The 10,831-nt window shown below is 46.1% G+C and overlaps 1 protein-coding gene across 2 annotated transcripts in view; it reads left to right on the top strand.

Annotated features, from left to right (window-relative positions):
• The first annotated feature begins 626 nt into the window (after positions 1-626).
• SEPTIN11 (septin 11) overlaps positions 627-10,831 on the top strand; it is a 131,624-nt gene continuing 121,419 nt past the window's right edge. For both annotated transcript variants that reach the window (XM_049885970.1, XM_049885969.1), the window contains exon 1: positions 627-816. In XM_049885970.1, coding sequence (XP_049741927.1) covers positions 790-816 — 27 coding nt within the window. In that variant the 5' untranslated portion in view covers positions 627-789. The remainder of the gene's footprint in view (positions 817-10,831) is intronic.

Raw genomic sequence — 10,831 nt, 5'->3', positions numbered from 1 at the left:
TGGCCTCTTCCTCTCTAATGTGGTCCTCTACCCCGCCGCACACTACAGTGACAGCTTCCACCTGTCCGCCTTTTAGTTTCTCCCTTACGAAGGGAAGTCGCGTGGAGGGGCAACCTTTGCCTTGTGTGGGCCTGCCTACCTCACCTCGGCCACTCTCCCTGGCCACCCTCAGCCCCTTCCAAGCCGGTTCCTCAGAGTGGGACGTGCTCTCCCCTAACTTTCCGTGAGATGCTCTCCCCGAGAACCTGTTTTTCCCCAGCCTCCCTTTCTCCTCTCTGCAGCCTTTCAAGCTGCTCGCTTCGCAAAACGCGTGGCCAGAACCGGGGCTGGGACCTCGGCGCCCAAGCTTTTACTCGGACTCCAGCACGTTGTGGACCCGGGGGTAGCGGCTAGCGCACCCTGCTGTGGGCGTCTCAGTGGCCCGGGAAAGGGTCGCTTCGGGGCGGGCGGGTACATTCGGCGAGGACAAGCCCTGCGGCCAGGGCCGGCTAGTCCCGGCTTGAAGCCCGCCCACCGCCCTCCCTCCCAGGCCGGCCGCGCAGACTCACACCCCTTTCTGGGGAAGCAAATGGTCCCTTCCAGGCGGGTGGCCATGTTGCTCTAATAAAGCGGGAGGGGCGGCGGCGTGGGGGGAGCAGATGCCGCTGGCTGGGAGCGGGAGCCGGGCGCAAGCAGAGCGCAGCCGCAAGCGAGGCGCGGGGGAGGCGAGTTGGTGCCGGAGCCGGAGCCCGAGCAGCAGCAGCTAGTGTCGCCGGAGAGCACCCGGGCGCAGCCGGAGCCGAAGCCGCGATGGCCGTGGCCGTGGGAAGACCGTCTGTGAGTGCTAGGGCCTCCCTTTCCTTGCCCCCTGCACCTCCGGCGCCGGGTGGTCCATCTTTGGGGCGGGTGCCGGCGGGAGATATGGGGGACCCGGGCGGGGGTCGAGATCGCGGCTGCTGTGGCTTTGGGTGTGTGCATGAATTTGGGCGCGTGTCTGGGCTGAGGGGAAGGTGAACCCAGAGGCTCAGCTACTACGTAATGCAACAGTGTATTGCCTCGTCGCACCCCTTTTCCCGGGATTTGGAAGAAAAAGGACCCCTTCTCCTATTTCCCCCTTAAAAGGATTATTTTAGCCACGGTGTTTCTCAGCTGCCCTTCTTTCCCCGCGCACACCTTTTCCCTCGTGACAGTCGAGAAAGGCACCGGGTGCGGGGATTTCCTCCCGGGTTCCCCGCGCCGAGGGGGCGGTCAGGGTATGGGAATTGTTAACCGAAACGTGGTGTATTATACTGTCGTAGAAGCAGGTCAAAGATAAAAGGGTGGATTTTCCGTGGTGGCTTCCCCAGTGCATTGTGAGATCCCAGACACCCTCAGCCCCCACCCTGGTGACGGGCCCTGCCCAGGATGTGGACAAAAGCCCTAGATACACACACAAAGTTTTCAAAAGGCTCCCTTGTCCGGGTGGGTGGAAGTATTGAAATACTCTGCGGCTGGAAGGCCGGGGGCGGTGGGCCGAGGAGGCGGGGACGCGAGGAAGAGGAAGGGCGGGCGGGTGCGTGGAGAATCGGGTGCCCCACGCCCGGGAGGGATGGAACGAGGGAGGGGGAAGCTCAGACCCCGAGTTTGGGGACTGGGGGGCCGGGCAGGGGTGCGCCTCCTGGGCGTGCGTCCTGGATTCCGTCTCCGACTCGCAACGCGGCCAAGAGGGAAGCCGGACTTTGAGGGTGCGGTTCAGTCAGTGCTGCGCATCCCTGGGTGAAAGGCGGGGTTGAGGGGGCGGCGACGGCCTTTCCGTTTATTGAAGGGGGCTGCGCTGGGTGGGAAAGGCGGAGTCCTCTTTCTCTGTTTTCTTTGTTGATGTTCAAAGTCCACTTTCGCGGGACGGGCTTTGGGGGCGCCTCCGGCAATGATGGTCTCTCCGTTTATCTCCTTCCTCCTCTGTCTTTTCTCGACTTCCCCTTCCCGCACTGTGCCGCTGCAGGTGGTGGCTGGAGAGGTTTTGTAGTCGTAGACGAAAATCTTTCGGAGATACGAGCAGCTCAGAAACATCAGGCACTCGAGGCTGTGCTTCTGAGACTCCCCGGCTCTTCCCTCGGTCTTCTAAGTCCTCCCCAGATACACCCGTCTTTTCCCGTCTCAAAGTAGAAAATCCACGGGGTCGCTCTGCGTGTTTTAACGCGGCTTGGTGGTTTGGCTTGCCGCCGTGTTTTCAAAGATGCCCTCCACGGTCAGAAAATGTGCAGGGATCGTACTGAAGTGTAACTGTGGGTCTTTTAGACATTTTAAACTCTAATTATTTCGTAACAAACTCTTGAGAATTCACATGTCCTCTGTCACACAAATTGTGCTGTTGATAATTAGTGATTATGGATTATTGTTACTGAGAGAATTGGCATAGTCTCTGGGATAATCCCTTTATTTTGTGGAAAGGTCCAGAGAGATGAAGTTTATCTGGTTAAATCCCCCCCCATATTTATTTCCAGGGTACAGATTCAGATAACTACCAATATCTGCTTCAGATAAATTGGAAAGCATCTAGGAATGGAAAGTGGTTTTTTTTTGGAGGGGGGGTGGGGTGGAGTGTCTTTTTCAATAACACGTACTGCTAGTGGTGCATTCTTGAGCTTGGGGGAGGTGGAAGAAATAATTTGCCCCACATTTTCTATAAATTAGTTAGGTTCGTATGTCAGTTAAATAGGAACAGCATGTGGATTTAAGATTTAGTTGTGCGGCCATAATCATTTTCAACACCAGGTCTGCTAACCAGATGTGAGCTTAATCCCACAGAATTCTTGTGTTAAGACCTCTCTTTCTCATTCAAATAATAAAAAAAACCAAAACCAAACCCGCTGCCATTCCGACTCATAGCGACCCTATAGGACAGAGTAGAGCTGCCCGATAGAGTTTCCAAGGAGTGCCTGGTGGATTCTAACTGCTGACCTTTTGGTTAGCAGCCATCAGCTGTAGTACTTAACCACTACTGCACCAGGGTTTCCATCACTCAAATAATAGGGATCTTTTTAAAAAGAAAAAAAAAAATTTTTTTAAGTGTGTATGAAGGAAGCGGCTGATTACACATTTTCTGTTGTCAGTGAATATTAAATTACCTAGAGTTACTTACGCTTTCCTCAAAAGAAAGACTGGGTGAACTTCTTTTATAAAGATTACAGCCAGGAAAACCCTATGGAGCAATTCTACTCTGTATCACATGGGGTCACCATGAGTTGGGGGCGGACGCCACCTGGCAGCTAAAAACAATTTATAATTTAAAAACAGAAACCTTTTTGACCAAGCTGTGGTATGGGTGATCAAGAATTGACTACAAAGTTGAAGAGTCTTTTAATATAGCACAGAAGATTTGTGATAACCTTTCTCTGGCATTGTTTAACTGTTCCCTTTGTTCACTGGGTAACTGTTTTAACTGTGGATCCTGCATTTATCTTAGCCCATATGTCTTTAAAACAGTCCCAGTGAATGCAGAAGATTCCCTAAACCCAGCTCAAACCCAGCTCTAAGGGATCTGTACTGCATCCTTAGTGTTATTTCTGCCTCTCCTGTCCCCTTGTCTATTCTATGATTTGAACAAAAGAAAGGAAGGGTGTGCTAAGGGAAAAGAATTACTCCAAAGTTGACTTATGTATGAATGAACTTTCTGGGTCTACTCATTTAATTAGGTTTTTAAAAAGTTATTTAGAAAAACATGAGGATACCTTCTTTTCCTACAAACTATCTCCCCATCCAGTTTTAGACATTCGTGAATTAAACGTCTTAGTGTAATATCCCAGATAAATGTGGCATTGTACAGTGCAAAAATCTTTTTATATCAAATGCAGTATTATCTGTCTTATAAAGTGGTTATATTCGGTTATAATCATTTAAACATTGAAACTAAATTCAGTTCATGTTTCATTTGTTGGCTGGAAAATAAAAGCTTCAGTTAATGTTTATTTCAGTTTTCGTCATCCCCTAGCTTCTCTATTTTGCCAACTGGTGGCTTTAGGACTTGGCCCTGAGTAGACCCTGAAGTAAGCCCATCTGCTATTTCCAGAGTGCAACTGATAACCAGTAAGAGCATTTCCCCCCAGGGATGTGTCCGTGTTTTGGATGAATCAGTATTTTTGCATCCAGGTCCCAGGACAGCTATTTATTTTAAACAGAGCTTAGGCGTAATTTATTCTTACCAGCCTTTATGTGGTTGGTTATTTTACTTAGTGTGTCATTTTTACGTGAGGTGTTTATCAAAGCATGGAGTCTAGGAATTGAAAGGACTTCAGAAGTCATTTGGTTCAGCGTATTCCCCCATGCAGAAATATTTTTTTTTGCTAACAGAACGTTTGTGTTTGAACTTTTTCGATGGCAGAGAGTTCCCTATGATATCCTTTAAGAACCATGTTTAATTGTTCTTTTATGTGTTGAGCCAGAAGAAAAAGAAAAGCCAAATTCACTCATCCACTCCTTAAACAGTATTTATTGAGCACTTATGTGCCAAGGGAAACCCTGGTGGTGTAGTGGTTAAGTGCTACGGCTGCTAACCAAAGGGTTGGCAGTTCGAATCTGCTAGGCGCTCCTTGGAAACCCTATGGTGCAGTTGTACTCTGTCCTATAGGGTCGCTATAAGTCGGAATCGACTTAACAGCACTGGGTTTGTGGCACTGTTCGAGGTGCTGGGGATATAGCAGTGCGTAAGGGAGAAGTTCCCTGCTTGTCTGGAGTAAGATTAAAAAGAAATGAGTGAGAATTCTTTTCTGAGACATTTGGTATGCATGTACCTTCAAGTGACAACTTCAGTGGAGTATGTAAAGCATTTAGGGAAAAAGGGAATTATGTGCCCATTGCCGGGTCAACAATGGTAATTCAAGTGAAGGATCTTCAACTGTCAGGAGATCCTTCTAGAGAGTTCCTGAAGATTTGGCCTGGTCTTCAATGAGGGAGATACTGACAATGAAACATTCTTTCCCATTGTTACAAAATTGCCATTTCTGTGACTTGAGGATGTCGTCCTTAATGGAGGGCCCTGGCTGTTGTGCTTGGAGAAAGATTGGTGAAGCTGAAAAAAGATCCAGGGGAGGGTCGTCTAAATGATAAAGGGGCTGTCATCTAGGGGGAGGTTTTTAAAAATTAGAACTCTAGTCAATAACAGCAAATTATACACATTGAGGTGCTATAAGCAATTACTAAGGAATGTAAGAAGTGTTTAAGGTACAGGATTCCCTCCTGTTTGAGTCTTTTGAAAACTGTAGATTAACTTTTTAAAATATCTTATTTAAAAATTATGTGTGTACATTATAATGAAAGGATAGACCCAAAGAATTAAAGAACAAAACTACCCATATCCCACCATGCTGGGATGACAGCTCTTAGATTGTTAGTGTATTTTTATCAGCTTCTTGAGATTTATAGCAAGCGTAACCCATCTCTTATAAATTGCCACTTACAGACCCAACTGTGCCTGGATGGGCTGTACCTGACCATTTGGACACTTATAATGGAGGAAATGGTTGCTCAGTGTTTGGCAGGGGCCACGCCTTGTCTATGTCCAGACGAAGGAACGAATAACTGTAAGACTGCTATTTTGGATGGCCTACTTTGATTGATTGCCAAAAGACCCAGTGTTTATAGCCACTGATGATGCCACAGCTGATAATGATCTTTGCGTTTAGACTGTGTGGAGCAGGCTACAATCAGAGTCTTCTGTGCCTGTGTTTCTTTTTATGGGACCTTAAGCTTATTATTATTATTTTTTTAAGCTTGGTCAGAAGTAAGGAGAAAGGGGGTGTTCTTGGATTTTATCATTTTATTGGGAACAGACTTTCATAGCCTTAGCTAGATCTGTCCCAACTGGGGTCAGTGAAGCTGAACCATGGCAGCCCATCAGTGCAGCGGCTGTTGAATGTAAAATCGATACTTGGGCTAAGGTGTTACAGACAAGCTTCTAAAAAGAATTTGTTGGGTGATCCGAAATAAAATTTGCATCTTCTCAGGCCTGGCTTGAGGTAGAAATCAGTAGTCCATCCCTTGCTGTGACTAAAACTCAGGTACTCAAACCAAACCAAACCAAACCCAGTGCCACAGAGTCGATTCTGACTCATGGTGACCCCATGTGTTAGAGAGTAAAACTGTGCCCCATAGGGTTTTCTTGGCTGTAATTTTTATGGAATCAGATCGCCAGGCCTTTCTTTTATGGTGCCACCTTTTTTGAGTCAGAATCGACTCAATGGCACTGGGTTGGGTTTTTTTAGGACCAGTGCCAGTGAGTGTGGTCATGCCTGGAGTGCACTGCCCAAGTCAGAGGGCACAGGGCATTGAGTTGTAGGGACACATTTTGTCTACCTGCTGAGCTGTGATGGTCGGGATGGTGTGTGATGCATTGATAGAGGCAGGAGCAGATGACCCAATAAGCAAGGCAAGCCCAGGTTTACTTGTGCTTACTTACTGATCTGTAGTGAGAAATTTCACATTTTTTCACCTCATCAAAGATTCTGCTTGTAAGTATGGCTAGCATCTGTCTCTTTCCCAACCCCACAGCACCTTCCTACAGATTCAAAGTCTTTTTTTCAAATATACAACCCCTGAGGGACAGATTACCCGGTGAGCAAGGTAAGCACGGCCTTACTTGTACTATTTACTAATCTGCAGTGAACAACTTCACGTGGTTTTCACGATGTGGTGAAAACCACGTGAAGTTGTTCACTACAGATTAGTAAGTATGTGCTTACTGTTCTTATTGGGTAATCTGCCCCTGGATAGAGGGGCCAGGTGGAGGTAGAGCCTAGGAGAGGCTTCATGCTCCAAAAAGAACATCCTGGGTATCTCGCAAGTGGGAGCTTTGTTCCTGCCTTTTTTTCCCTAATTGTGGTAAATATATGTGACAAATCATTTTCCATTTCAGCATTCTTGATGTGCACAATTAGTGACGTTAGTTATGCTTATCACGTTTCAGCCATCACCAGTTGCTGTTTCCAGGTTTTCCCATCACCCTTAACAGAAGCTCAGTGTCCTCTAAGCAGTGAGCCCATTTCCCCTACCCCCACTCTCCCTGGCAACTTCTAATAACCTTGCGTCTCTATACACTTGCCTATCCTAGTGATTTCATTCAAGTTGTTCCTGCTTGTTTTCAATAATTGATTCTTCTAATAATTATAAATCTAATTCATACGTTCTCATTTTTTTCTTAAAGAAGTAAATCACAATATTATGGAAAGGTTAGAAATTGGAACTCAAAATACCCTCAACACCCTAACCCATCAGTAATCATTTTTGGCTTTCTAATCCATCTGTTTTTATCAGATATCTCTTGTGTTTTTTCTGTGTGCAGATGCTGAGGTTATAATCGGAAGTACTTGAGATGTAGTCCATGCTGCTTTCGTGAAGTTTCTCTGAAGGATGAGTAAGAAATAGGACTTAGCAAGGAAAGTGAGGTGAGGAAGTAGCTGTGACCAAGAGAACAGCATGTGCAAAACTCTGGAAGGAAGGGAGAGCAGATTAAAGAAATCCAGTGTAGCTGGGACGTTATCATTTAGGGTGGGGTAGAGAGAGTGGACAGGTGTGAGGCTGGGCAGGTAGGAAGTGACCAGATCATGCAGTACATTCTTCAAGACACATGCATATTTACTACACAGCTCTTTATATATCTTATGCTCTATCTACCCCTGCACCCTAGAGCCATTGGTGGTTCAGTGGTATAATTTTCACCTTCCACATGGGAGATCCAGGCTCACTTCCTGGCCAATGTACCTCACGCGCAGCCACCGCCCATCTGACAGTGGAGGTGTGTATTTCTGAGCTGGTTTTAGTGGGGCTTCCAGACTAAGACTAGGAAGAAAGGCCTGGTGATCTACTTCTGAAAATCAGCCAGTGAAATTCCTGTGGATCACAACTGTCCTGTCTGTAATCAATTATGGGGATAGCACAGGACCAGGCAGTATTTCCTTCTATTGTGCGTGGGGTTGCCATGAGTCAGGGGCTGGTGAAAACAACACAACAGCCCCTGAACTCCAGTTTAAGATGCCACAGATTCTTTCTTATCTATGTGTTTACCTGGAAATTGATTGATGGAAGACAATGAAAATGTACAGGGTAGAATCGTTCAGGATTCAGTAGAGTAGAAGGGGGGTGAGAAAAGGATCGGGGGAGTTGATTTTGTTCAAGCTCAAATTAAGTCCCCAAAGAGCAGAGGCAGTGAAGACCGAAGAAAGATGAGTGACCAAATGATAACATCACCAGCTTAGGTCTTCCTCTGTGCAGCCTTATGCACTGAGTCCTTCCTCAAGACAAAAAAAAAAAAAAATCAACCCCCTTGCCTTTGAGTCAATTCCAACTCACAGCGACCCTACAGGACAGAGGAGAACTGCCCCATAGGGTTTCCAAGGAATGACTGGTGGATTTAAACTGCCAACCTTTTGGTTAGCAGCCGAGCTCTTAACCACCAAGCCACCAGGGTACCTTAAGACACAGAACTAGAAATTGTTGTTTTTTTGGACACTGAAGCAACTGAGTCCTGAAAAGGGGTGCAGATGGTAGGACCCCCTCTAACTTTGGACTTAGGTGGCCATCAGAACTGTCTGAAAAGAAAATTAGAAACACATTGGTTCTTATAAAAATAGTAGAAAAATCTATTAAAAGCCAGGATAGACTCCCCCTCCTCACCACAAGACATAATGCTTTTATCATTCGTTTTATCTGTTTGTAAATGAACCAATTTCATGCCAATATAAATTTTGTGAATCTTATTAAGAGTGCCCATGAAATTTACTCATACCTGCTGTTGGAAGAAAAAAGAGTGGACCAAAAGCCTCTGTACTCAGGAAGCCTATTCAGAATCTTGAATTTTTATTTTTTCTGTTTGAATTACTGTCAAGACGATTAATTTACTGCATTGCACAAGATTCCTGAGAAGTAAAGCAGACAAGGAAACTGAGGCACAAAGAAGTTGTCACCTAATCTGGCACAGCTAGCTGGTGGGAGGGCTAGGCTTTAGAACCAAAGGCTATTAGAACAACACGTATACAGACCACCATCCGTGTCAGTCAGGCTAAATTATGGTGAGGCAACAAATCGACCCCATGTTTTGGTGACTTACACAACAAAAGTTTATTTCTTTCTCACGGTACTTGTTTCTTGCATCCCCTGATTAACTAAGACCCAGGATGAGGGAGTGTGCTCTGCCTGGGCATTACCAGTCCAGTGGTGGCAGAGGAAAAAGAGACACGGTAAAGCCTGAGCTGACTTTTCAAGCTCTTAAGTGAATCACTTCCACGTGAACTTCATTGACCAAACTAGATGGTCACCCTTATATTCAATAGGATGGGAATGGGTAATCCTGCCAAGAGTAGCACCTCAAGCCACTTGGCCAACCTTGAAGGCCACGTGATGGGGAAGTAAGATCCTCTGCTAGGGAAGGGTGAGTGTCTTGAATAATAACACAGTTCATGCCCTCCTAGTCAGGGACTCTACTCTAAAGCCAAGGCTTTTTTTTTTTTAAACTCTTTCCCTCTCTTTAATGATTTTTCTCACTCTGTTCATCCTACTCTCATACTCAGAGTGATTTTTAAAAGAGAGAGAGAAATAGCCAGAATGAATGGAAGGCAGAGAGTGTGATTATTCCTGCTGTCCACTCATGACGAGCTTGCAGTGGCATCCTGATCAAGTGATGCGTGGTGACCTTCTGAGAGACCTAATGTGCTGCTCTCTGGTGGCCCCAGCTGTGGGACTGTCCTCTCTGGGAAATGTTTTGGAGGCCATTAGGACTTCCAGCTGCTCAACAGAATCATTTCCCTTGGGATGTTTCCAGCTCAGACCTTTCCCAGCCTGTCTGTTCCTAAGTGCAGATGCATCAAAGGGCATCATTCTTTTTTCCTTGCTTTGTTTGTTCTCTACTGAGAGGCGGTAGTAGATGGCATTTTGATCAAGAATGTGGGCTCTGGAGCCAGACTGCTTGGGTTCTAGGGTATCAGCTGTGCCATTTAACAAGCTTTGTGACCTTAGGCAAGTTATTTCCCTTGTGTACCTCCTGTTTCTCAACGGTACAGTACCTTCCTCAAGGAATTGCAGTATTAAATGAGTTAGTCTACACAAAATGCTTCCACTGATGCCTGGAACATACATCCCCAATAAAGTTACTCATTTTGGGCAAAGTAAATACAGTGATAATAATGGCTTCTTCCGAAGACTGGGCTCAAACCAGATCCATCTGCCTGGCACGTGCAAAACTCCTGGAAGGGAGGAAGCATCTTAAAGAAACATTAGCAATCAGGATGCGGTGGAGAGAGTGAATAGACGTGAGGGTGGAAAGGTGGGGAGTGATCGGGTCATACAGTGCCCTTCTTCAAGACGTGCATATTTACCGCATAGCTGTTCATATGCTTTATGTCCTGTAAACTGAGCATTTGCCCCTTCTCTCGCACACCTGAAGTATGCAGTCTTCCCTTTTTCTAGTCACATACACTGAGAGCCTTTGAGGAAGGGATCAGATACACTCTCTCCATGAAGCCTCCTCTCGCAGTCCAGGTTTGGTGACTTCTCTTTCTCTGAGTCACTGTATGTAGCAGTGACTGCCTGTAAGCCTCATGCGTCACCCACATAGTGCAGTTACTTTTTAATAAAGAAGAATTATCAAGTACAGTTGTAAACATTAAAAAAAAAAAACTCATTACCTCATAGCAATATGTTCTGTTAGTCCTGGGCCATGTGCATGCCTTCTAGTCTGTATTGCCAGACTTAAGGGAAGGGACTGCATGTTGTATCGTCCCAGTTGCCGTTGAGTTGATTTTAATTCATGGTGACCCCTTGTGTGTCAGAGTAGAACTGCTGCATAGGGTTTTCAGTGGCTGATATTTTGGAAGTAGATTGCCAG

This window comes from Elephas maximus, chromosome 5, assembly GCF_024166365.1.
Source record: "Elephas maximus indicus isolate mEleMax1 chromosome 5, mEleMax1 primary haplotype, whole genome shotgun sequence".
Classification (NCBI taxonomy): Eukaryota; Metazoa; Chordata; class Mammalia; order Proboscidea; family Elephantidae; genus Elephas; species Elephas maximus.
This window is presented reverse-complemented; position numbering and strand designations above follow the sequence as displayed.